Source organism: Xiphophorus couchianus, chromosome 23 (genome assembly GCF_001444195.1).
Source record: "Xiphophorus couchianus chromosome 23, X_couchianus-1.0, whole genome shotgun sequence".
Classification (NCBI taxonomy): domain Eukaryota; kingdom Metazoa; phylum Chordata; class Actinopteri; order Cyprinodontiformes; family Poeciliidae; genus Xiphophorus; species Xiphophorus couchianus.
Window position 1 is genome coordinate 2,647,165 of NC_040250.1, and position 27,600 is coordinate 2,674,764.

Here is a 27,600-nt window from a genome sequence, read left to right on the forward strand (position 1 = left end):
GCGTTGTTATGAGACGTTGTTTGATAAGGCAGATTCTGCGGTCACTACTTGTTTTCCAGGCTGGGAGTTGTGTAAGGTTTGGACCGGGTTCGAATTGAACCCAGAATTGCTGTTCGCTCTCTGACTCTGGAAGAGGAGCCGCTGTCTTCTGGTGGCTCAGCGCTGGCGGACAGAGGATGTTTCCAGCCAGCAGATACACTTGTAAAGGTAAGTAAGCTAATTTAGACGTTGGGCTAACAGGCTGAGATTTAGTTGTATATAATAATAATAATAATAATAATAATAAAAACAAGAATCAACTTTAAAAGTTAAGCTAAATGCTTCCTTGACCGTTTTGGATACTTTAATGTATTTTGTTTGGCTTCTTTTAATTTTCTCGTGTTTTTGTTTAAAAAGCTTGGCTTAGCATGCTCATTTTTGCTAGCGCAAAGCTAATGTAGGTGAAAGTTGAATCGGTTATTTAGGTCACAGGAAGTAGGGTAAAAATATCTACTGTGGATTATAAATATATATTCAGGTTATATGTGTTAATTAACTCTGCAAAGTTATCAGGAGAATGTGCATTTGACTGGAGATGCAAAATCGATGTTTCTACATCTTTTTAAACAGCTGCATGCTAACGACACTTACTTCTTCTTAGGCAAACGAATTTTGCTTAAAGATTTTTAAAAAATAATATATCACAAAGAAAAAAATAAATATCATAAATCATATTATCCAAGTATCTTCAGAGAGTTGATATGGATGTTGATGCTGTGGGCTGGAAGGATCTTTGGTAGCAGTCAGTCTTGCAACTAATCTCAAGAAGCTTCTGACTAAAGACTGTTGCTGTATGCCAGTCTCAAGACTGTTGTGACATGCTGACAGCAGAGCTGATACTAATCGATCTCATTTGTTTTTTTCCAGTTCCCATTAAATCTCTATCTAGCTGTGTGTTTAGAAAGCCAGGGAGAGAGAAGTTGAAGTCCTTGCCCAACATACCATATGAAATACATGGCTGGAACTTCCTCCCTCCCTGCAAAGCCTCAACCCAAAAATAATATCAACAAAAGAATCTGATTTGTTGTCAGAACAACAAATCAGAATAAACATAACAGAGACACTCCAACATGCTGCCACCTCACAACTATAGATGGCTTTATTTGTCCCATGGAGCTGATTTCTGTGTCCCTCAGAGGATCAAGTCAGCCTGGTCTTAGCCAGTTCAAGGTCTCCCATTCCCACCTGTTAGAACTGGTCTGAATTGGAACTTGCTTCCTTTCTTGCAGCGCACAGATGTATCAGGGCATTGACGACGTTACAGAAAGACCCTGCAGCCCCTCAACTGTACTCTAGTATACACAGGAGGACCTGCTCTTCGGTGTCGACGACCCGCATCACCACACACTACACCATTCATCCTCGAGATAAAGATGCAAGATGGGAAGGTGAGACCTTTCATTTTCTGTATTCATGATTAAAGCTCCTGTAATATTTTCATTGATCCAAGTCGGGTATCCACCTTCTACCTAAAGGGAGCTCATGTTTTTATACCTTTATTGCTTTGGGTCATGAGATTGTCATTTGGTTTAATTATGTAGCCTGATCTGTTTTTCAAGATAAGTGTGGACTTTATTGTTTTACAATACACTATAAGGAAGTAGACACAGCAGATACTAAAGGCATTAAATAATGAGTCTAAAATGTGGATAGATAGATTGAGGTAACACAGTTTTAATTTAACAGTTTGGGTTTTACAAGCAGCATGTTGTTATGAAACCGACATGAAACCGACAATGCCATGAGAGAGTTTGACTAATGAGCTAATGGTAAATATCAGCTTCGTTTTCTCTTGTTCCTCTATGAAAGAGCATTAGATCATTTAATAATTTTTTGTATAAATATTGAAATGTGTATCCATAAATAAAAAAATCATAGTTTGGAGCAATGCTTATTAAAGTTGGATGATTGTTGACCATCGACAATAAGCTGAGCCTTTCACTGTTTTTTTTTGGTTTTTATTTTAAGAGCGTTTTTTTTTTTTTTTTTTTGGATGGGGGTAGGAACTATGAGTTAGTTAATTAATTAGTAACAATGCTTGTTTGAAGGCTAAAGATGCAGCTCATATAATAAATAATGCTGTTTTAATGGTGTAAACAAACTCCTTCCAGCTGCAAACAAAGCTTATAATTTTTCATCAGGGTGTCTACCCAATAAATCCAGCAGTGATTTATTGGTGGCTATTATTTACAACAAAGATTGTAAATAATATAAACAAAAATTGGCTTTTTTTTCTAGTTTAACCAGGTTTGTAGGTCGTTCCAGTGTTTATCTGTTTTACATACTCAGCTAAGTATGAAACAACAAAATAGCAAACATGTGCTTCTGTAAAAACAATCTCTGCCACAGTTTATGGTCTCTTGAGCAACTTGGTGCATTCAAAATAAATAAATAAATGAATGAATAATCTAGAAACTATAATGTGTCCATACGGAATAAGAACATGAAGAAAACCGGAAAATAATCCTTATAAATAAAGCTTTAAAATAAATTCTTTGATTTATTAAGTTTTATCTGTGGTGCTGAAGACGTTCCAAAGCTGTGTTTGTGACTTGTATGCACAGATAATTTTGAACCATTTCTGACATCAATGGGAGAAGTTATTTTTCTTCATGCTTTTTCCACCAAGCCAGTGGATCTTCCTCTTCATGACCTTTGACCTCGTTGCTGAGGTAACAGTCCATTTCTGTCTTCGCCCATTCTACCGCTGTGTGCTAAGTTGGAAGCCTCACTCCCCCCAAAACGCTGCTCCAAAAAATGAGGTAACTCAACGAAGGACTGCTTTTGTACGTCGCGAAACATAATTTACTTTAAGAAATATTTAGATGCACTGGATTTGTCTAGAGCTGTCCCTTTTTGTGGCCAAATATTTTAGTAAAAGTTTTTGCTGGTGAAAAGCTTTTCTAGAGCTTGTGGATGAAGATCTACCATCTGGACGTAGCATGACCGAAAACTTAAATTCTCATTCACGTTTGACATGTATGAGACGATACGTCAGCACAAGCAACAAACCGCTTTGTTTACATCTTTCATCTGGTTTAAAGCCAGAGTAATCCCAAATAGGCAACTATTTATTATTTTGATAATTAGTTCCTCCATTTTTGGACTTTTGTGTTTTAGACTGGCAAATTAGTGCTTGCATGTTTACACTGCAAAGTCCAAATATCACTTGCGTGAATACCGCCCATTGACATTTGTTGGACTGATGAATATTGTTTAGAAAAATGTTACATACCGCCCAAGGTTGATGCTTATTTCACCTATTCTTTATTTATTGTCTTTTTTTAGGCCGATATAAAGTGTCTATTGCACTACTCAGCTATAGACAAAGAAAATAAAAATAACTCTTTGTCAGCTTGCTATTTGTAACAAATTAATTATAATATACACATAAATAAATATCAACAGTTCAAATTTACACCCCGCCTGTGGAATGAAGCAATTCCACAGGCTTCATTATGGAATGAAGCTTGTGGAAATCAAATTTTTTTACAGCAAAAATAACTAAATAAAAAAAAAAAAATATATATATATATATACTGCGACAGACTGGCGACCTGTCCAGGGTGTACCCCGCCTCTCGCCCGGAACGTAGCTGGAGATGGGCACCAGCAACCCTCCCGACCCCATTAGGGACAAGGGTGAACAGAAAATGGATGGATGGATGGATATATATATATATATATATATATATATATACTGTATATGTCCCTGTCAGTGATTAAATCAATAATATATATATTATCATTTTTATTTTATTTTTTTAAATGTATTTTTGCTGTAAAAAATTTAGATTTCCTCTCCTAGAGCAAAAAGCTAACACTCCTCTGTGTCTGCATGAAATGGTTTGTTGCTGTTACTATGCCGCCAGAAAAAATGGTAAAGTCAGGTTTTCAAAAAAGTAAAGAGAAAAAAGAAAAAGAAGACAGACAGAAGAAAGGGTTTCCATTTGTAACCTAGTTTTTCTCCAAGAGAGGTGGGTAGACTGCAGTGTATGATTATCAAGGTTTTAACTTAGTTAGCTTAGCTACAGACTACTCAGGGTTTCCCCCAGTGTATTATAAGCCTGGTGGGCCACCAGACTTTACTTGCCCTCCCAACAGGCTCAGCGATGGTGGTTTATTTCAAGAGGGTTTTTTATATACACCAATAGCAGTGATTGCAAATAATGGTTTATTGTTAAAGCAATGAACTGGGGACAAGGTCAGGGAAAGCTAGACTAATAGCATTTAGAGCTTAATGCCGAGTGTGCTGTGAGACTGATGTGAGATCATATATTTTTCCAGTCAACTTTTAACATTATTTAACACAAAAGCATGGTGGGCCGCTGGTGGCGGCCCTGACCACCAGGCTTAGCAAGTTTTCTCGGGGAAATCCTGGTACTGTTAGCCTCCATTTCACCGGCATTTAATCAGTGAAGAAATATATTTACAAAGATATTCATAGACTTAACTTCTCCCTGTACCTTTTACCACACTTAACAACAGATGAGTCAGCAGCAGTCCTAACCCCCCTTACCATCCTATCTCCTCCCTGCCCCAGTGAGAAAGGTGAGCAACATTAAGTGACATGTCAGTTAGCATCATTTCAGGGAGTCTATGGGGATTTCTGTCTCTCTTTGCTCTTTTTACAACAAAACTGAAATATTTATTTCTAACAGAAATTTTGCTTTATAAATTGAAATAAAAATTTGCCTCCTGACTGAACAGGAGGACGGGCAATTTGAACAGCGAGTATCTTAACTTGCGTGTAAGTTACAGATGTATGCTGCCACTTTCGCTCCTAACTTTTCCTTTCTTGTTCTCCTAAATGAAGTTAACAAAATGCAACTACATGGTATATTTTGAGAAGTCTGGATTGCTTCATGTATAATCTGCACCTTGCCTGTGACCATTGCTGGTGGTGAGAGAGCTTTCAGGTAGCTGAAAGTGCTTTAAAACAATCTATTTTAGGTCCAATATGTCTCAGACACACTGCACAGTCTTTGCCATGTTGTCCACTGAAAGTCAGTCTGCTAGAAAGCTCGACTTTGAGGACTGGATTAATGACACTGTTGCTTCAAATAGTGAATTGCATACTTTAAGCAGACTGTTTTATGTATAATTCACTAGCTAAATATTGTGCTAGTGCCATTATTGTACCAAAGGAAGCAAGGCAGTTGCAAGCCGTTAAAGTTAGTTATGGAAAGCTAAGTAACTTTAGCAGGGGCGGCAATAAAATCTTTTTGTCATGGAGCCCAAAATTGCATACATATTAAACAACTGTCAATATGCGGAGATACTGATTACTAACGATAAGCTCGATCCTCAGCTAGCCTTTTATCGATCAGGTTTTAAATTTCCAACATCTCAGTTTTGTTGCTTTTATCAACAGAAGAATGCCATAAAATCTGCATTTGTAAATCTACCAGGAAGCCGACATTAATATTTCCTTCCTTGTCCGAGACTCTGCTTCCAACAAACAAAACATCCCAACCTCTACTGAGTGACGTCTGGTTTTACCTGTTCTTGGTCATAAATTTGTGGTGAGACTGTGTGGAACTCTGGATTACACCTTGGACTGGTTTCTGCACCACTTAAACCACTTTTCTTACATTGGCCTTTGGCCCTTTCTGCTAACTGATAACCGTTCAATGTTCAATCCTTTTTCTTTTGGACTTCAGTGCCGTCTTACTTAGATGCACTCAGATTCAGTGAAGCAAAGGAAACTGAAGTAACAGTAAAACTGAGTAACTGCCTTATTATAAAACTTGAAGTTGTCTTAAAGAATTGAATGGAACAGATAAGCACTGCACGTTTTTCACAAATAAATCATTATATAAATAAGAATAATTCCATGCCTTTATATTTATTATTTCTGATTTTTGGGAGGGTTTACAGACTGGCTTATATCCTGAATCTTGGCTGAAATCAGATGGAAAATCTTAGACCGTTTTTTTGGGGGGGTTTAAGTTACTTATTTATTCTCCAACTAATTATCTCAATACTGCAGACATAGTTGTAGTTGTTACAGACCTTCACAAACATGCACCTTATCTGTTTTGCTCTTTTTCTCTCGCAGGTATGGAAATGGAGAGGTTTGTGGATGAGGCTGATGTTGTGATTGTAGGCGGCGGCCCTGCTGGTCTCTCTGCAGCCATCCGCCTTAAGCAGCTTGCAAATGAACAAGAGAAGGAACTGCGAGTGTGCTTGGTGGAGAAGGCCCCTCAGATCGGCGCTCACACGCTGTCGGGAGCCTGTTTGGAGCCCAGCGCCCTCGTTGAGCTTTTCCCTGACTGGAAGGAACGAGGGGCAAGTATCTCAATATGTGTGGCCCCTAAGCTGCCCAAGTACCACTAAGGATTTAGGAGTAAGTTACATCAGGTGGAGCTCATTATTGGCCTCTGGAGGGAGAACAAGATCAATTAGGAATGAACCTATCAGATCTTATATTTTGTGGACTCTTAATATTGATTTATTTTAATATGTTTTTCTATCCAACTGTCTAACTAAATGCACAATAAGAGTGAAATCTTCCAGGTAATGGGACAAAATAAAAATAAAATTAAAATGATCTCAGTTTTTCTGGTTCAAGCAAACTGTGCCAAAGAAAATAAATGACACTCCTGGATTTGTTGCTTTGCAAACGCCAGCCAGTAGTGTGTTAATTAGCATTGCTCCTAGAAATGTCAGCTTCACAATCTCCATTTTCTTTTGTATTTTAAGATATTCTCTATGAAAAAATCCACAAATATGCAAATATTTCACAAATGATTTAAAGTTAACATTCCACAGAAAACTAATCAAAAAGGGGGGGCTCCTCTGTAAACTCCTGTTTTTCCATTCTTCATTTACAGAGACAAATACTGTAGTTAAATGAGTCACTTACATATTGTAATTAATTCCTCACCCAATTAATGTGCATTTTGTCATGCTAATACTGGCAAGCATATTAAACTGTTAATGTATCAGTAAAGTGTAAAATGTATTCAGGAACGTATTTACTTTTTCCCTCAGGCCCCTCTGCACACTCCGGTGACAGAAGATGTGTTCAGCATTTTTACAGAAAAGCACAGGATCCCCATCCCCATACTGCCTGGTAAAAACCTCCATTAGGCTCCTTGGTTAGGAAGTTTACAACTCTCCTATTGTTTATGACATGACTAATCTGAGTTTTATTCATGTTTATTTGGGGCCGGTCCTAGATTCATGGCTATTTCTGTGAGTTCTGTGTAACATGAAGAGACTCCCTACAATTTCAATGTTTCTGTCTGAACTACAATTTGTGTGCATCGTCTTGATGCTGTGCATTTACATTGATGTGCAAAAGATGAAATATTCTTCAGTGGTGCAGCTTATAAATATATTTGACTTGGTTCACTTGAAGATATTTTCCTCATGGTGCCGTGAACACTTTGAGCTGAGAATATGCTGTCTGGAGGATTTCTCTGGAATAAACCAATGTATCATCCAACATGACTGCATATGTTTTGTGATTTATCTGAATGTGTTTAGGACTGCCCATGCAGAACCATGGTAACTACATTGTGAGGCTAGGAAACCTTGTGCGTTGGCTGGGGGAGCAGGCTGAGGAGCTGGGAGTGGAGATTTATCCCGGTTACGCTGCAGCTGAGGTGAGATCTTCAGTTCCTTTGATCAAAGAGGATTTGCATATTTTTATCCTATTACATGTTTTACAACAGTTTTTTTCCATTTTGTTCATATGTTTTGGGTTTTTTTCCACCCTAAATGTAATTTACTTATAAACGTAGAGTGGATTTATTTTGGTTATTTGTAGAATTCTGTTATTCCAGGACATCTCTGCTAGTATAAAATTAAAACATCTAACTTGTACATAATTAAGTGACTTTTCAGAGTTTAATAAATTCTATTAATAATAATTCAAAGCTGCTCTTTAAGTTCTGTCTTTCTGTCTCAAGAAGGTAGTAAATGAATCCTTTAACAACAATTTACACTAACTGGCTAGCCCACTGTTTTTACAGTATTCTTAATTTACAAATGTACGTTTAAGCTCATAATTTCTTATGGTATTTATACTTGTCATTTTAATAGTTTGTCAAGTATTTTTGCAGTTACAGTGAGTGAGAAGCTCACGGTGGGGTCTTCAGACTACATGACTGCCCATATTGAATTGAAGTGAAGTTGCCAGTGTTTGACCCTGTTTGCTTTACTTCATTTTTCTTTCTATTCTGGTCTTTTAAGCTCTCTCACCGTTTCGTTTTGTTTCGGATAATCTTGTTGAAGTGCTGCATTTCAAGTTTTATTTAAAACAAATCTCTACAATTTTTATATAAATTATTAGTTGAAGCAAAAGAAAACAGAATAAGTTGTATCATACAGATTGAAAACACTCAACAATAAAATGTCAGCCTGGTTGTTGCAAAGTATTCTTTGTTCTGATGAAAGGAAGATGAAGATGAAAGTGTAGCGAAGGCTTGAAACGGTAGACCCCAACATGGAGGCAGTGATGGCACGGGTCAGGACGGCTTCCAGATGGCGCCCAGTCGCTGCTGGTATTTGATCATCTGACAGAAGCAGGCAGATGAATTCTGGAGGGACTCGCTGTCAGAGCCAGCCAGATTCAGCACAGCTGAATGAATGACGTTCCGGCACTCGGATGGACACTGATTCAAAGCATACTGTGAAAGCAGCCCAGGAGATGTGGAAGGAAACGAGGTGGGATGATCTGCTGACTGGGTCACTCGTTTGATCTCAAGCTGGCAGAGCAGCATTTTACTGCTGGAGGAACACGGTAGAGGAAGAGCCATGAAAACCTGCCTGAAGAAAATCCAACAAACCCTGAAGAAATATAAAAAAATTTAAATCTGCTATGACTTTGTTTAATAAGCCCACAAAATATTCTGCTCTGCAGATTAAATATTAACATTCTTTCCTCATTGTGTACTTTAAAGAGTTGACTTTATAACCTTTGTTTCTATTTCTGCATTTTTCTTTCAGGTTTTATTACATGAGGACGGAAGTGTTAAAGGGATCGCCACTAATGATGTGGGGATAGCCAAGGATGGCTCACCAAAGGTAATGAACTTGCAGGAAATAAAATAGTGTCTTGAGTTTTAGGAGATGTTTTTTATGCAAATGGTCAATCAGTTTAAATGCAGAAACCTTTGATGTTTCCCCAGTGTAAACCGTTTTAAAGCAACATGTAAATGTTACCAAAATATAAGTCAGTGGCAGTTCAGCTAAATTCAGGTCATACCTTCTAATTTAATCATAGTTTAATTTATTTCTAAGAAAAAAGAAGAAGAAACATTTTTTTAATAATATTTGGTATTAAAAAGTTAATCTGAGATTTTATTTTTAGTAGCTCGTTCCTAGGAACAAATGCTTGCCAAAGATTTTTAGTTGGAAAAGAACGCATCTCATTTGCTTCTCGTTGTTTATCAGTCAATATTTTTATGGTTGTTTTAAAAATTGTGAGTAATTTTCCCGATGCTTTATTGTGTTTGACACAACTTTGTCGATATTTAATCCCCGTTTCAGGATACTTTTGAGCGAGGAATGGAGCTCCACGCTAAGGTCACCGTGTTTGGAGAGGGCTGCCATGGCCATTTAGCAAAGCAGCTTTATAAGCAATTCAACCTGAGGGAGAACTGTGAACCCCAGACCTACGCTATCGGCCTGAAGGAGGTAATTAACAGCACTTTTTTTTTTTAAAAAAAGATCACTGAGGTTAATGTCCCTTTTTCTCCAACTGGTTTAAGTGAATAATTCTGCTTGAAAGATTAAATATGAACTGTGTAGTGTAAAGACAATGTGTTTTTTTTTCAGCTGTGGATGATTGATGAGAAGAAGTGGAAACCAGGCAGAACGGAGCATTCAGTTGGATGGCCTCTGGACAGACACACATACGGAGGATCCTTCCTGTATCACCTGAATGAAGGAGAGCCTCTAGTTGCCTTGGGCTTCGTGGTGAGTGCTTTCACATCTTGTGTGTATGAAAATTGAACCTTATTGTAGTAATAAATAAAAACATCTCAGGATAATCAGATGCATTCATTTCTCATGGGCGCAGTATTTCAATACTGCCTGGAGGTAATGTCGCAAATGTTTATTTGCTTTGTGGAATGAACCTGCTGCATATTGCTTTATAACTAAAGCATCAAGTAGTTATATAAAACATCATGCTTGCAAAACCAGAAATGACTGCCGTCTGTTGGCGGCGTTATGTTCAGGCTTCGTTTTACGCTTCCCACATGTGGCTGCACTGCCTTGATTTCCATTGTGCCGTCTTTGAAATAATTCTTGCACAAAATTCTATGCATTTATGGTACTGGTCTCAGCCATGTGGAAATATATTTTGGTTAGACAGACAATTGTTTTTTTGTTTGTTTTTTAGGGGGGTTTTGCCCCCTGGGGTCCAAATGCTACATGAAGAGCTTGCATCAGCTCTGAGAGTCCCGGTTGCGACAATGTTGCTTTGATTAGTTCTGCTATTGGATCACGTGATGTTACATCGAGAGCCTTTTAGTAAATTACTAATAACTTATGTTAAATGTTACCAATTATTTCAATATGAGACGAATTACTATCATAAAACCATATTTACGAGTAACAATTTTAAGACATGTTAATACCAATTAAGGCCTTATTTTTGGATTAATGATTCAATGCCTATTAAGACTTTTTAAGGATTTGTGGGAAGCCTGAAGATTGCTTTTTCAGATATTTCAAATTCATAAAATGAGGGAAAGTCTTGATGGATTGTCAGAGGTTTGTGAATTCAGGTTTATGGTTGCTCTTCTGCTAATTATACCCTTATTTTATTCCAGGTTGGTTTAGATTATTCCAATCCGTATTTAAGCCCCTTCAGGGAGTTTCAGCGTTGGAAGCATCACCCCTTCGTAGCTTCCACGCTGGAGGGAGGCCAGAGGATTGCTTACGGAGCCAGAGCCTTAAATGAGGGAGGATTTCAGGTATGTTGCTTTAATTGGTGAGGAAAGCTACTTCTGGTTGCCCTTAACAAGGTGATTGTTATTTTAAATCAAACTTCTCCCGACTTCACAAATTGATCTGGTGTAAATGTCAGAGTCTGGGTCCTGCTGAGACTTTGGGGATGGAAGCAGTTGTACTGACATGATTAAGGGAGAAATGTTTCTCCTTTGGGGATTTGTTAACTTTAGTGCTTCTGTGTTTGATTAAAACTATCTGCAAAATGGCAAATAAGGTCAAATTTTGCAAGAACACAGAATCGTTGCTGCAAGATTGTAACAAAAATAAACAGACCCTGTATGCATTTCCTCTATTGTACTGAGCCCAGTTTTTAATCAAACTAGGCTTTAAATGTGTTCGGCCTTTAATTTATTAGTTCCGATTTTCAGGCTTATATTACTATTTTAACTTGCTAATGAGGAGCTTTAGCAGATTTCTGGTGTTGTAAGATGATGATTAAATAATGACGGCTGATTAAAACTCTTGTTTTCTGGTTGTTTCTTCCTTAGTGCATCCCAAAGCTGACGTTTCCTGGAGGTTTGCTGATTGGCTGCAGCCCGGGGTTCATGAATGTTCCAAAGATAAAAGGAACCCACACGGCCATGAGGAGCGGCATCCTGGCTGCTGAAGCCATTTTCCCTAAAGTCACTGCAGAGAACCTGGACTCAGAGACTGCAGGTGTGGAACTTCAACTTAAACATTCAGGCCTAATTCATTTCTGTTCACTGTAACTCTCAGTGGGTTCTCTGCATCTGCCATTTTCAGAAATGTAATTCAAAATGAAAAACTCATTGTCATTTCATCCTGAGCAAGCATTTCTCTGATTTTTTTTTTCTTTTCTTATTGTGGTTTGCAGTTAATAAAACTCCAACATTAAATATTTGGGAAAATTTGAATATCTTATAAATACTTGATTTAGACAGTTTGCTCATTTGAGATGTATCTTTGAAGACGATTTATTTTCTTTAATAAATTTACAGCTTTAGTAGTTTTGCACAATCATATCTTAGTTTTGACAATAAATCACTGTTTTTTCTTGGACTTTCAGAGGTCATATGACCTTTTTTGTTAGCTATATTTTATTCTGTCTTTAAGTGTATATACAGTAGCTACAAATATTTCTTCAAACGTTTTGAAACGTTAAGAAGGTTAACTTTGTAAAAGAAAAGTGTAACATGACGGCAGCGGTCAAACTGGAACTAAACGTCTAAAATGTTTAGTTCTAGCACCTGCAGTGCATCAATCAAACAACTGAAATATCAATAAAAAATGTCTGGACAAAGACTTTGAAAAATAACGGGTAGCTTTGGGGTCCAACATATGCTTTGAGAGTGAAGCATTGTCAACTTGAAAAATACTCAAGTGTGGCACAGAGTATTTCACAGTAAAATTGGTAATATAATTACTTTTCTGTTCTGCATATGATCCATGACAAAGTTTGGACCAAAGTTTAAGGAGTTGAGAAAGTTCCTGGTTGGAACTGCATCAGGAACTCCTTCTGTTGAGGTCAGAGTTCAGTATGGCTGCTCTGCATGTAGGGGTTACTTATTAGCACTTAATTTACCCATTTGCAAACTGGTCAGTGTCTACTGGTGATTATGTTCCATTAGTGTTTAAAATCCACATTTATTGGCCTGAGTTGCTACCAGCTGTCAATGAATAACCAAACACACTGGATTCTATCTGGCAAATAGAACATTTTCAGCTCAGTTGTACTTTAATTTCCAGTTCAGACTTCTTGACTTTTGAAGCAAATGAAATGGAGAATAAATGAACCAACTTTAACTTGATTCTAACAGACTTTACCTATTAAGAAAAGGTTGTCTAGTTGGTTGTTTAATTTGTTTTATATTTTCCCTCAAATCTGCAGCTGTTCTCATTCCTTATTGTCACAAAAACAGAGATCCTACAATTCACTCTTCATTTTAAAACCTTTTCTGTATCTTAGGGCTTCACATACCTGAATACAGTGACAACTTGAAGAATTCCTCTGTGTGGAAAGAGCTGAACGCTGTCAGAAACATCAGGCCGTCCTTCCACAACTACTTTGGCCTTTATGGTGGGATGGTGTACACCGGCATTTTCTACTGGATTTTACGAGGAAAAGAGCCTTGGACACTCAAACACAGAGGTGAGGAGCGCCACTTAATGTGGGTTTAACTTCAGACTTTATCCAATTGATTACTGATGAAAACTATGAATATTTGATGGCAGCAAATCTAATGTTTGCTCAACTGTATAAGGGGAAACGGGCAAAGACATAAAAGCTATAACAGAGAAACAGTTGAAATGTGTTTTCTCTTTTCTGAAACTAAAATGCAAAAACCAATATAAAGTCAATAAATAAAACAGACATTCCTTAATTAATATGATCATAATCAAGAGTGAAATGTTTCGAGTGCTTTCTTTTCTAGGGCTGCATAATTTCATAAAAGTGTTTAACTGTGATACTATTGCTGAAACATTTAATATTGAAAAGAATCACCTCTCATTTTCAGGAGGCTTCCTAAACACTTCAGCTTTGTGTCTCTGTAGTAATACTCCAGGTGTGGCAGTCCATCCGATTGGACAGAGATGCTTTAAATATTTATAGGGTGATCAGATAACTCTGTAAATTTACTTTCTATCATTCATACTTTTGCAATCACAGTATTGCACACACCATTATGACTAAGATTATTGCAGTTCATTCATTGTGTCATATCCAAGCATTTTAGAAAGTTGGGAAGAAAAAAAACAATTGGAGAACTGCATTCCTGAGAGGATTGTAAAGTCATACGCAAAGCAATAAAGACGATGTTTAAAGTGTTTCACCTGAGATAAAGATGAAAAAATACCTTATTGTTGCTTTAGGCTTGTTTTTCAGATGAAGGTAAATTTCATTAGGAAATGAAGATTCCATATTCTGGAAGGACAGAATACAATTTCCACAGAATGATGATGAGAGAAGTTGGTGTATCTGCTGATGTTGGTCCTCCTTGTTTTCTCATTAGTCAGCAGAACGGCTGTATTATTAAAGAGCCAAACAATAAAAAGGACTTTGGGTTGAAAAAAACGAGAAAATAAGAAATTGTTTTGGGGTCATCAGTTGTTTTCTATTTTATTGGCTGAATTTTTTCCATTTGTAACTTGTAACTTAAAGGCCGGACAAAATAATTTCAAGGTCCACAAATGGCCCCCAGGTCACACTTTTTACAACCCTGGTCTAGAGGTTACTATGCAGTCCTTTTCAGTAGCTCCAAACACCTTTGATTTATTAGTCTTGTTCATTTTGAGGCACCAGTAGATGAATTGCAGTAGCTGCAGTCGTCACCTCTGATCTGTCTCGACTCGGACCGGTCGTCTGGACGGTTCCGTTGTTTTAGTCGTCCTCTGAGGACAGCGCCTCCTAACCCACCATGCTCTTTCTGCGCCAGGCCTGGATGCAAACCAGCTGAAACCAGCTAAAGATTGTAAGCCCATTGAGTATCCGAAGCCCGACGGCAAAATCAGCTTCGACCTGCTGTCCTCGGTGGCCTTGAGCGGCACCAACCACGAGGGCGACCAGCCTCCACACCTGACCCTAAAGGACGACCGCATCCCCGTCGAAAGGAACCTGGCTATTTACGACGGACCCGAGCAGCGCTTCTGCCCGGCAGGTAACCTCACAGCCTTTCAGCAGAGTATGAGCACATTGAGTCTGTCCAGGTTCACAGAAGGTATTCTCTTGTTTTAAAGTAATGTATCTGTAAAGAGAATCATCTCTGATAATTAATCTAGAAGGGAAAACACTCTTTTAGACTGTATCTTTAAGACAAAAAGCTAGTGTTGAATGTGTTGAGACATGGAGCTTTCTCTAGAACTTCATAATTTAAACTCCAAAGAAAAACAAGAAAAACTTGTTAACAAGCAACACTCTTCTAACAAAACAATGTTTCTGCCTGGGGTCTGTTTTCCTCCAGATAATAAGAATTTATTGATTAAAATAGTCCAGCATCTTGGGTGTTGCATGGGGCAGACCTACAGGGCTGCTGTTGGTGTGGAAGTGTTTGTGCAAATGAGGCAGACAGTTAAATTATTGGCTGTTTATCTCATTTTGAAAGCAACTAAACTCATTTTCTCTAAGACCGGCTCTGGTGGAAATAGCTGAAAAGTGAAGCTTCATTATGTGGCTCACGTGAAGCTCTGGGAAACTCACTGCTGCTGTTCTTATGCTTGTTGGTTTCCTGTAAATGCAACAAACAAAAGCAAAGTGGGTTGGATCATACAGGAAGGAATGAATCAAATAACTGTTTACTGGACTTTGAATCATTTTAGTTTTTGTTTTTTATGGTTGCAGCTTCAATGTTTGTGTTAATATAAATTTTCATGTTTTTAGTCTGTTTTGCTCTTTCTTCATTATTGTCACAGCTTAATTACATTTAAGCATTTTGAAGTGATTCAAATTTTTAATCATCTACTGCTTCGTCCTCACATTTTTTTTCTACACAAACTCGCCATCTTCAGCTAAATATCTTCCACACGGCGTCTGTTCATTAATGGATTTACATGTCAGATTAACCTTCGGTTATTCTGCCGTCTGTGGCTCATTGTTTTGCTCAATGTGGAAAACTGAGTTTTTTGGCAAGGTGTGCCTACATCAGAGGTCTGTAATCTGTTTATCTTCGGATAAAAAAGATAACGCTTTTAAATATAGATTTGCGTCCTGTGGAAGAAACTGTATACATGCTTTATTTTAAAACCTAAAAGTAGAAATAAAATGGTTCTTTAGAAATTTGTATATACTTTCAGTAGTAGATATATTTTAATACTTTGGGCTCTAAACAACTTCTGTTTAGCTGAACGGGGCACAAATGTTTCTTTGGATTTTAAAGGTTGCAGAATTCTGGTTTATATTAAACTGCTAAAGCAGCAACAAAGTTAATACTAACCAGGTTTTAATAAAGTTTCCATAAAAGAGATTATTCTACTAAATTAAGTAGGATATTAATTAATTAAATGTTGCTTTATCTGAACTTAATTCAGATGCTCAAACATTTTATAGAAACGTTGCCTTTAAGCTTTACAGATCCATGTTATTGGCACTTTAAAGTCTATTTATAAAGCAGTCTAGGATACATGGAGCTAAATACAAGGTGATATGAGGAATGTGTCTACATTGAACAAGAGATATATTTTGTTCTTTTAAGAAAAATGATTAGAAATAATGAAATAACATCAAATTTAAATTGTTTTTGTAAGTAGATGTAAAGGTAAGTTTACAATAACAATTGTATCGTATCATGATGGACTTTGTGAAATCGATCAATATTGGAATCATCATCCAAGCAAATCGATATAATATGCTGTGATAAACCGAGTGATTTACATCCTAGAAATTCCTGATTAAGGAGGATTCAGTCCAAAGACGTTCCTTTCAGGTATCACAGAAAACCTGATTGAATTACATTTAAGTTAAATATTTTTCTTTTTTTAATTTTCTTTCCTCCATCCACCCTGTAGGTGTGTATGAGTACGTTCCCGTGGAAACCGGAGATGGGATGAGACTACAGATCAACGCTCAGAACTGTGTCCACTGTAAGACCTGCGACATCAAGGATCCCAGCCAGAACATCAACTGGGTGGTACCGGAGGGCGGCGGCGGACCTGCCTACAACGGAATGTGAACTTTTATCTTCAACAAAACTTTTTTTTTTCACATTAAGGAGTCTGGAGCGGTCAGTATGTGCCTGAGTATGAACTGTTAGCTGTGTAGCTGTCTGAGGGTACAACTTTAAATTATAAAGTGTGTTTATGAATCTTGAAGGTCCAACTGATGGGTTCTGGATGAGCTCTGTGGGCATTTTAATCCATTTAAAGAGAAAATACTTGATCAATAGAAACAGTTTCTGTCAGTTTTGTAAAAATTAGGCTGTAAATTAATGTCTGTCGGCATTTTTAACAGAAACTAATACTGTATAATGTCACAGAAAATAAAGAAAATTTGAGTTATCCCTTGTTTTATTGACCAGTAAAAACATAAATAAAACAAACTGGTGTATTGTATCAAAATGTCAACAATGAAATGATACAAGATACACATTATGTAGAATAAGACAACAAGCCTGTGTTAGTCAGCTGTAACCTGAACATGCTTCAGACCAGAGCTTGAGGTAATCACAGTGAAGTGTTACAGTAGAATGAGAATACTGTTACAGTCTCTGAATACCTTCAGTTTTTACTGAGATGACTGCAAAAATGAACTAACGACAACTTGTTGCAGCACAAAGTTTGTCTTCAGGCAAACATCTTGGCATAGATTTTTTTTTCTTTCTCCTTCTCCTCTTGGATTTTAAGTTGGACTTTCTTCATCTCATTGATGATGGCTGTCAAAAGACAGAATTGAAAAGGTTTCATTGTTTTTACATGAAAAGCGTGACATCTTGATAAGATTGAACTATTTTAAGTTGTACTATACTGATGTCACTCATCTCTTTTTTGTTAATGTTAACTAATAGGCAGTTATTTGCCAATGAAACTTTTTTATTAGACTTTAAGTTTTCCAAGCTAAATTTAGGCTTACGGGGGCAACATGAAAAATAGAAACAATTATAAAAAAACAAAAAAAAAAATACATACCTTTATCTTCTGGAGCAATTCCCTGAGCTTTCTTTAGATCACCCTAAAACAAAAAGCAAATAAAATGGTCTTAGTTAGACCAACTTATCAGTACAAAGAATATCACTTTCATTTGCTAAATAGTTGCTTTAAAAAATGATTATAGCTCAATATTAATACATGTAAATGCAATTGGATCCCATTCAAGTTTAAATTGAAAGAAAAACTGATCAAATCTGTTGATGTTCAGAAAGCGAGGGTAAAGGAATATTACTATGAAAAATGTGTAAAATTTTTATTCACATGTTCATGTTAAAAACAACTGTTTCCTGGTCATTTAGTCTTAAACAAGAAGCAAGAAGAACTCTACAAGTACAACCAGTACAACCCATTCAAACCTGTTCTGAAATAAAACACTAAAGGATGAGAAATACAGCATTCAGACTTTTCTCTGGACTGACCCATTTTCATCAGGACTGTTATATACAGTATGTACATCATTAAATCAAGGTCACCTTTTAACACCTGTTTTACATAATGAATGAATTACCTCATGGATTGCCATTCTTTTGTGCGCACACCTTCTAATTAATTACACCAGCAGCATGCTGGGTGGGTCTGTTAGTTTTTGATTACTTTACTACACCTTCTTGTAAATTTGGCATTTAGAAATAATGTCTATTAAAAACAGTGATCCAGGTTATTATGATGGACTGCTGCTATTACTTTAGACAAAACCGTGTATAAAAAACAAAAGCTTTATGAGCTGCCAGTTTTGTGACATCCACCACCAGCAGCTGCTTTGATAACCATCTTTCTCTTCTTCCCTCAAGATGAAGAAAAGCTTTGAAGAGCTTACCAAGCCTTTGTTGTATTCCTTCAACCCCTGCCAGGCCTGGGCCCTCCGGAAAAGTGCCTTTGTGTTTTCTTGGTTTAGTTCAAGAGCCTGAAACAGAAATTTTATCTTTACTTGACCTTGTTTTGACTAATGCCTTTAAAGCTGCAGCTATGATGCTCTAACTGCACCTAAATGAATTGGTTTCCAGTTAAAATAACCCACCCCCTTGTGGGAAATGCAACATTTTAACCTTGACTGTTAATCTGATGCAGTAAAGCAGCTATAGGTGCAGATCTGCTGGTGTTACCTCATTGCAGCTCTCCAGAGCCTCCTGCCAGAGCTGCAGCTTCAGTTTACAGGCGGCGATGTTGAGGAAGCAGCTGACTGCTGTGGGCTCCAGCTTCCTGTGGTCCTCTTCATTCTCCACCAGGTTGCCACTCATGTTCAGGTACCTGCACAAACGCAGAGCAGGCCATAAAGGTTCGGGTACAGGTGGGCCCCTGTTTTTTGTGATTTTTGTGGCTTTGAATTGCTGATACAGATTTCTCTCTGTCATTAGAAAAGACAGAATGACACTGAAATGTGTCAAAGCAGTTGCTGTAAAACTGTTTTTATTCCTATTTTTAAGTATAAATATTAAATACTTTTACTTTGACTCGATGTGGAGGCTAAGTGATAGAGTTCACAGATTAAACTGTATTTACCATCTCATGTAATTATTGAAGTTAGCAACAAAAATAAGAGGTGTGTGTACTTCAGAAAAACTACAGAACTGTGAAAGTATTTGTATCCTTACAGCCTTTTATTAGCACTTAACTATTTCAGATCAAACTAATTTTAATCAATTCATATAAAAACAAAATGGATATCAAAAGATATTTTGTATTGTTTTAACTGTAAATGTTTCTTTAATATTCACAATTTTGCTGAAGTGGAAAATAATTCTCCTTTGCCATTCAACCAGTGTGAAAAAGTTGGTGCTCCATTTAATCAATGGTGCATAGAGGCATCTGAACCACTGCAGACATCACGATTTGTCAATAAGAGAAACTGGGCTCAACCAACTGACCTGGTTAAATAAATAACCAGGTCCAAACATCCTGATCAAATGGTCAAACCACCTCTATTATGAACATTATTTTTTCATGCTGGAGGTTGTGCTGAAAGAGCCGAGTTATAAACAAAAAAGGAAAGATCAGTCTCTAAGGTTCCTAAATCACACACCCTTCCCTCTGTAACTTCTATTATACAACTTGGCCTTGAGGCATATTGGCCTTGAGGTTCTGTCCCTGAACACAACACGTATCCTGGAAGATTCCAACTCACACCAAAAAAATGAGTTCAACTTTTTGCTCTTGTTTCATTCCTTCAGGGGCAGAAAGCCCCTAACAGCATCTCCAAATCCATCAAATCCATGACAGAGATTGAAAATAGAATGACTGCATTCAGCCTTCCATTATCTAGCTTAAGTCTTAACCTCTTGTAGCTGAATAAAAACATGGATTTCATTTTAAATAGCTTCTTAAATCTGATTCCTCTGAATATTTTAATAAACACCTGAGAAAATAGATTCTTCACTCAGCCACAACTTTCACAACAAAAAGCGCCATCATTATTTGGCACTAGTTGGTATGGTGCATTCACTGACTGGAAAAATATAGTATTTTTCCATTTCTGACAAGCTGGTTTGGTAGTAAGCTGAAAACCTGATTTTTCCTGTTCATTTTTGTCAGGGAACCTTTTAATTCTGTCTTTTTTATCTCGCTCCCGACTCCATAAGTGTCTTGCATTCTGATTTATTCTTTTTTCTAGACTTTTGGTCATGTTTTTAAGTCGAGGTAATACAGCAAGTCTTCAGTCAGAGGCCCCTTCAGATTTGTTGCAAGATTGACTGCTACCTGATATTCTTCCTGTTTACAGGAACACCGTCCACAACGACTCTGAAGATTCTTGGATGTTACGAGTTATGACAACATTTAATTTCCTTGGGGATAAATATGGTATTATTGAACTGAATTAAAACTGCGTCTCAAATCGCCTTTGGGACAACAACTTATTTCAGATACTGTATGATATATCCGTTTGATTTATGCTGATGGCCTTAATATTTTTAATTTAATAGTTGCTTTATTAAAGCGCTGCTCTCCCAGGACAGCTGTGACTGAAAGGGAACCAGAGCTGCAGAGACACTCAGTCTTACCTCAGGGCTTTCTTGTATTTTTTCACTGCAGCTGTCCAGTCCTGGTTCTTAAACATCACGTTCCCGATGTTCTTCACGTCTTCGGCAGTCGACACAACTTTGTCAAGCTGAAAGATTAAAATGAAAACATTACATGTTCCCTGTGTGGAAATCTAGTCTTGGTTTGTGTTTGTTTTTTTACGCTGAGACCCACTGTTAGATGCTTGTGCAGCTTTTCTGTTGGCTAATTAATTTTCTGCTGTCTAGTAAACACAACTCCATTTAACCACAACTGCATCACTCTGATTTATGGAAACCCAAGGAGTGCCACTGGTGGGGAAAAAAAATCCAGATTTCCCTAAATTAAAATGTTCATAAACAGAAATTTTATTTAATGGATAAAATTGATTTGCCACTCAGTTCCAACTTCCAGCAGGTCATAACAACAACAGGTGCTTTGCTAATTACTAATTGTGCTTGTCATGAAAGGGTTGAATCATTTTGTAACCGCTTTAGTAATTTGTGCTGAACTCTTATTGAGTTGAGATTTTAAAATAAATTCAGTCGTTACTGATATTTTATATTACAGAGCTGCACATGAAGTTGATTAAGGTTGACCAGCTGAGTCACTTCATGTTTAAATACATTTTCAGTGACGTGTTTATGAGTAAATGCTGCAAACAATTTCTCCAGTTCCCAGGCTGAGCGTGTCCTTAAAGCTCAGAATGAAATTTGTTTCCATTTTCTGGGCTGACACTGCAAAGGGCAGCAAAGAAGCACATTTCCAAAAATGACCTTCCAGTCCTGGCGGAGCGCTCTGATGCTATCTGCCAGGATGAACCCGTGCCCTTGAAGATCAAAGACGTCGCTGGTACTTACATCTTTAAAGTCGATGTCGGAGTCCTCGGGGAAGTCTGGGTGAGCGTCTCCGGTTCCGTCATCTGGAGCGGCGCCCCAGCTGTCCCCGTCCTTATGTTCACCACAGTCCGCTATGATGCAAGGCTGAGGGGGGGGAAGGCAGATTACAGGACATTTTACACAGAACGATTTTATTTGATGCTCAAATATTTCTAACAGAATTAATGCAAAGACGGTCTATAAATTTATAATGTTGGCTAACAGTGTAATACTCGCTCAGGGAACAGAGACTATGAATTAAATCTGTTTGATAATCTTATTCAAAGAAATGTCAGAAATCAACTATTAAATATTTAAATGACATTAAAACCCTACAAGGTGTATAGTTTAAAAACTGCAATAACATACAGACATTACATTGTCACAACAAAGGTTTCTCTTTAAATCAATTTATTCTTCTCTGATATGTAAGAAACAGAAAAGTGTGGGCATAATAATAAATATGTTGAATACCAACTTAAAGATTATTTTCAAAAAGTACTTTTAGTCTGACAAACAAGCCCTCAGGTATATTAAATCTGAATAAACTTTTTCTGTTTTAAGTCACTTGGGGATATTAAAATGATTTCTATTGGCTACAATTACAAGATGTTTCTTTCTTTAAATTCAAAACTTTAGATACAAATGCCTGCCAAGTCAACACCACCATTCAAGAATGTTACACGGTGATGTAAAACAGTGACAAATATAATATTAATAGTTTGAGGCACTGTACTTCAATTCTTTAGTACACCCAAATATTAAACATCGTTTTGCTGAAATTGGTTGGTTAGATTCTGTTTTGAAGTGCTCTTCTCCTTTTTATGCAGGTAAATCAGGCTAACTGCTGACTGTACCTTTACAGGAGTGTCCTCTGTGGTCTCCACGGACTCTAGCATTTTTACAACTCCTATTCCTTTTAACACCTGTCCAAAAACCACATGCTTTCCATCCAGGTGGGGCGTGGGGACCGTCGTGATGAAGAACTGTGACCCGTTGGTGTTGGCCCCAGCATTGGCCATGCTTAGCAGTCCCACTTTGTCATGCTGCAAGAAGAGGAGAAACGCCTTCAGTAGCATCCATGAACCAGAACAAAGGCAGGTTTGGACAATTACCTTACATTGTACATTTTTGAGCTAAATTAGTTTTTGAGAGCACATGTAGAAGTTGAACATATAGCGCTGCAGGAGCAGACCTTGTAGTGGAAGTTTTCATCCTCAAACTTCTCCCCGTAGATGCTCTCGCCCCCCGTGCCGTTGTGGTTAGAGAAATCACCTCCCTGGATCATAAACTTCTTGATGACTTTCAATAAAAGAAAACAGATAAAGCAGAGTAAAAACCTCAGAACATTTCATATTTTAAAAACTGTATTTCAAACACTTAACAAAATTATTGTAAGGTAATATTATTTATGTAGCAAATGTTGAGCAGTAGACAGTTCAAAGTGACAATTTGTAATAAAAATGAGTGTCCCATTCTAAGTAGAGCAGTAGTGCCCGAGGTCAGTCCTCAAGGGCCAGTGTTCTAACTATCTGTGCTACCCATGAATCCGTCCTACCTTGTGGTAATGCCCACAACGATGCTACATCACATACTGCTTATTCAGCAGATTTCTTATCAATACATCCTACCTGTGGAAGTTTCGTTTCGTCTGTTTGATTTTGTGGAAGATTAAGGTAAGTTTTATTAAATTTTTTTAATTTATACCTGGCTTTAAAACTGTGTCCCTGTACTTTAAAATATTTTAGTTTAATAACACTCTTTTTTTTATTAAACTGTGCTAAATAGAACATGTTGGTAGGGATATTATTTGACTTTGAAGCTGTGTCTATGGTGTAATATTGGTTTATATTAAGCATATCTTATCATTTCAGGTGCACAGTGACCTGCGCAGTTCAGTGGACACATTGTGGCTTTGCTGCATATAAAGTCTGTCATTAATACAACATATTAATGAGATAAAAAGAGTTGTGGTGATCTATATTTATAGATGTCTGTGTTTAATTTAATTTCAATAAAAACCTGTTTCCCCTGATTGATACTGTTTATTTAAAAAAGCACCTGTATTTAAAATATATATTTTTTAAAAAGGATAACAACAGGACTAGTGCATACATCTATAGCTTTTCATTTTAAACGGGTAGGATATTCAGATAAAGGAAGTGATATTCTTGTGGTATCTTCATGTATATAAATTGTTCCAATGCTATGCTAAGCATAACTCCTAAACTTCCACTTCCGTCCCGTCACTCAAATACTGTTATCCAATGTATTTAACATTAACACAACCGTCATGTTTAGAAACATGACGGTAGCAGCTTTGGACGCGTAGCACCAGCAGACATAGCTATCTATCTGTGCTACAGTAGGAAAATCAGAAAAGGTAGCACTGATGGTCAGAACCTGTTTTAGTTCTCTCCCTTGTGGTAGTAACAACCTTTTCAGCATGTCGATGTTCTTAGGCCTTCTAATGAGCCATCAATCAATCCAGGCGTATTAAACTAAAGAGTGCAGGATGCCGGCGATCCAAGACCCATTTTGAGCACCACTGAACTAGAGTGTTTTCGAAATAAAACTTGCCACCTGAATTAGTATTATTTGATATTTGTGGAAAATACCGTTTTTAAGAGATGTTAGAAAAATGCTATGGGAAACATGGGTGGAGTCAATCAAACTGTCTTGTTTCTGCTGCCTTTACCAGTTGAAATCCAGCATCTATGCAAAATGCATCAGTTCAAGTATAAAAAGAAACTATACATGTATTGCAATTTTTATATTAACATTTGAAGTCCAATTTGTCAAGAAATCCAATAACATATAATTAATGTGTCAATTACAACACATTTTCACCTGTTTTCCTATAAAGCATTACCAATATTTAACTGTTTATTTCCAAATATGGCTAGGAATAGTTTTTCCTGTACCTACTGCAAAAAACAAAGGACTTTGTACTTTCCTTAAAAGGTTATCACAACTAAAACTTGTGACTTTTAAATAAAACTGCCACCAGTAGTACTTCAATCCTGCATCAGAAGGCATAAAACATGTAAAGGATTGTAATATGGCCACATATTTAAGAGAAAAGTGCCGACTTTACAAGCTACATGTCATTATGTGTGTCTGTAGGAACGAATATTGACAATAACTGGATAAATAAATTTACTTTCAAAGAGTTAAAGCTCAAAAGGTCAACAAACCAGATCGGCTTGTCACTGTTTATAGTTTGAAGTCCAACATCGAACATCTATGTTAAAACTTAGCTACATGAGCATAACTTTCATTGCACACCCTCCACAGATACAATGTGTCGCTTCACTGGGACAGCCTTCAGCTGTTCACCCACCATACAGAGGTTCTAACTTCAAGGTGTCCTCCTGACTCATTCAACTCAAATGTGAGATCAAATGAAAGGATGAGGGCTGCTTACTTCTGTGGAACGGACATCCCTTGAAGTGCAGCGGTTTCCCCGTCGATTTTCCGACGCCTTTCTCTCCGGTGCAGAGTGCCCGGAAGTTTTCAGCAGTCTTAGGGGTGACGTCGGCAAACAGCTCCAGAACAATGCGGCCGGCTGAGGACAGAAAAGCAAGAAAAACAGCTTCAGATACAGGACACTTTGGGTGAAACTTTGATAAATCGCAAGTAGTTGTAAACATGTCAGCTAAATTGTTAAATCTTAAAACTGAATTTAAGAAATCTTTGTTTTGAATAGTTCATGAATTTGCTCCATCATTTGTACAATTATACTGTACAAGCTGTACAGTGAAATATATCCAAGTAAACTTTGTTTTAGGCTATCCAGTGACTGAAAAGGACTAGACGGTAATAAATTAGATTTAAAAAACAATAAAGCAAGAAAAAGTGCTGGGACAGTTCAACACTAATATATTAAAATCAAGCAGATTTAAGCAAACATCAGAAGGATTACTGCTATATAATATAACATGTTGCCAGCTTAGGAGAAATTGGACGGTTGAGGTATTCAGATCATTAAATGCATGTTAAGGTGCTAACATTGTTTGAGTGGTGACTGCAATTTGTATGTATTATGAATGAATAAATGTGTGCGGACATGTACGGATCTGCAACTAAATTTTCACGTGTAAATATATTGACTCAAATTTTGTGTCAAAGTATAACACAAAATATGTTTAGACAAATGGATAAACTGATCTGAGACAACTTTGAAAAAGAAACTTGGGGCGTGCCGTGGTGGCGTAGGGGATAGTGCGACCCATGTTTGGAGGCCTTGAGTCTTCGTCGCGGCCGTCGCAGGTTCGACTCCCAGATCCCGGGATCTTCCTTCCCCCCTTCCTGTCAGCCTATTTTCATATAAGGCACACTAAAGCCCACAAAAAGACCCCTGAAGGGGTTAAAAAAAAAGAAACTTGAGGTTTTTACCTCTCCTTTTGGAAAGGAATATCAAATGAAACAGTGTCTATGTCTGAGTTTTTGTTTTTTATTACTATTATAAGCCTTTATAAATTAACATTTATTTTCCTTGAGGTGCTCTAAACAAACAATCCAATCCTAATCTGTTCCAGAACTTTTTCAGACTCATGGAAAAGCAGTGGTGAGAAAAAGGGAAGATAATGATGGACAAACAGACGAGTGGACGGACATATGGATGGAAGAACAAGCAGATGGACTGAAAATGAACAGATGGAAGGAAGAACAATGCACAACCAAATGGATAATGATGGACAGCTAGGTGAAAGAATAGATGGATGGACAATAGATGGACTGATGAATGGTAGAAATTTACAGTGAATGATTAATGTACGGAGTGAAGGTAAGATGGATGAATGGATGGCTTACAGAGAAAAAGTCTTTTTCTATCCATGCTCCACTTTTTTCCAATTTAATCCTGACCTGTAAAACGTGTAAAAAAATCCCTGCTTTTCAGACTGCTAAAGAACACCGTGAATTCCTATTTTAACTTCAAATTTAACTCAAACATGATCATAAAACCGTAATAAAAAAAAGAAAAAGTATGAACATTATATCGACCTGATATATTTTCTAAGTATGATTTATTCACACCATGAAGGCAGGGAAATACACTCCCAGATCTTAATAATTAGTCATAACTACTTAATACAACATTTTTTTACTGTACTACACTGGTTTACCACCATTCTTTAGAGATTATATTATTTTTAATCCAATTTAAAAACTACGCGTGTCTTTACAACACTAGACTTTAACTGTGAAACTTTATCATCATTCTAACATGTTTATTTTATCAGCTTCATTTTCTTTTGACTCCTTAGAAACTGGAAAAGCTTCTGGGAGTCACTGGGACGGATGTAGCTAACAGGCTAACAGTTCAATTAGCCGCAGAACGTGCTGCTACATGAGTTCACTTAAAATAAAAAACGGACCTTTTTCCCCGTCGATGTCAACGTCGAAAAAAACGCGAGGATTCTCAGGGTTGGATGGCTTTTCCGACGGCACTGGGTGAGACATTTTAAGGAGCAATCGTTGAACCTAAACCTTGTAAAACTCGACACCGGCGCACTGGAGCCGTTGACGTTATGAATGAAAGGCATACGCAACTTCCAACTCGACGCTTCAAAATAAAAGCCAACTGCTAACTGACACATTTTTGACAAACTCGAAAAATCATCTGGTGTTTCTGCGAGAGCAGTATGTTGTCAGGTTCTTTCATAATCTAGCAGGAATCATACCCCTAATCCTTACTGTGCCGGTTGTCAATTACAGGACAACGAAGAGAAACAGGACAGAAATGAAACGCACTCATCCATGGCCAGGAAAAACCAGCTAAGAGTCATGTTCTTGATTTTGGTACCCGTGAAGAACACACGGACGTATAGTGAGTGCCTCCAAACTCGAATGCACCATCATTCTGTTGCAAGGCAAAAATCCTACCATTATCTCGCTCCAGTGTGTGTTATAACATTAGCAAATATTATATTAGCAAAGCAATGCACCCCATAAACTAGAACACAGCGAAAGAAAAATAAATTTCACTATAAAAAGAATGGGTATTCCACAAAAGCATAACTATACAACAAAAAAAGGTCACACGTTAGAATACATGATTTGCCGTTTTAAAGTCTCAAGATTTTCTTCTCAGAAATCGTCACTGAAGAGCAAAAATA

The 27,600-nt window shown here is 37.2% G+C and overlaps 2 protein-coding genes across 2 annotated transcripts; one reads left to right on the plus strand and one right to left on the minus strand.

The window, feature by feature from the left end:
- Positions 1 to 16,958, plus strand: etfdh (electron transfer flavoprotein dehydrogenase). The gene is made up of 13 exons (XM_028008900.1): positions 1 to 207; positions 1,269 to 1,427; positions 6,100 to 6,329; positions 7,035 to 7,116; positions 7,533 to 7,651; positions 8,997 to 9,074; positions 9,540 to 9,686; positions 9,828 to 9,968; positions 10,829 to 10,972; positions 11,498 to 11,666; positions 12,937 to 13,119; positions 14,405 to 14,626; positions 16,470 to 16,958. Exons 1-13 carry the CDS (start codon positions 177 to 179, stop codon positions 16,631 to 16,633), a joined length of 1,869 nt encoding a protein of 622 aa, XP_027864701.1. The 5' UTR covers positions 1 to 176; the 3' UTR covers positions 16,634 to 16,958.
- ppid (peptidylprolyl isomerase D) lies at positions 16,950 to 27,025 on the minus strand. Its single transcript, XM_028008901.1, has 10 exons — positions 26,860 to 27,025; positions 24,906 to 25,046; positions 22,674 to 22,780; positions 22,336 to 22,524; positions 21,461 to 21,583; positions 20,603 to 20,709; positions 18,710 to 18,854; positions 18,424 to 18,510; positions 17,586 to 17,628; positions 16,950 to 17,332 (listed from the first exon to the last, which is right to left on the minus strand). The coding sequence occupies exons 1-10, from the start codon at positions 26,942 to 26,944 to the stop codon at positions 17,244 to 17,246; spliced, it is 1,116 nt and encodes a 371-aa protein (XP_027864702.1). The 5' UTR covers positions 26,945 to 27,025; the 3' UTR covers positions 16,950 to 17,243.
- Between the last annotated feature and the right edge of the window lie 575 nt (positions 27,026 to 27,600).

Excerpts from the sequence above, each read along its gene's own strand:
- etfdh (XM_028008900.1), top strand. The coding sequence starts at position 177 with ATGTTTCCAGCCAGCAGATACACTTGTAAAG. Across the intron at positions 1,428-6,099 it reads TAAAGATGCAAGATGGGAAG|GTATGGAAATGGAGAGGTTT; the intron begins GTGAGACCTTTC and ends TTTCTCTCGCAG. Across the intron at positions 10,973-11,497 it reads TAAATGAGGGAGGATTTCAG|TGCATCCCAAAGCTGACGTT; the intron begins GTATGTTGCTTT and ends TTTCTTCCTTAG.
- ppid (XM_028008901.1), bottom strand. The coding sequence starts at position 26,944 with ATGTCTCACCCAGTGCCGTCGGAAAAGCCATCCAACCCTGAGAATCCT. Across the intron at positions 17,629-18,423 it reads AGGAATACAACAAAGGCTTG|GGTGATCTAAAGAAAGCTCA; the intron begins GTAAGCTCTTCA and ends TTTTTGTTTTAG. Across the intron at positions 17,333-17,585 it reads AATTGCTCCAGAAGATAAAG|CCATCATCAATGAGATGAAG; the intron begins GTATGTATTTTT and ends GTCTTTTGACAG.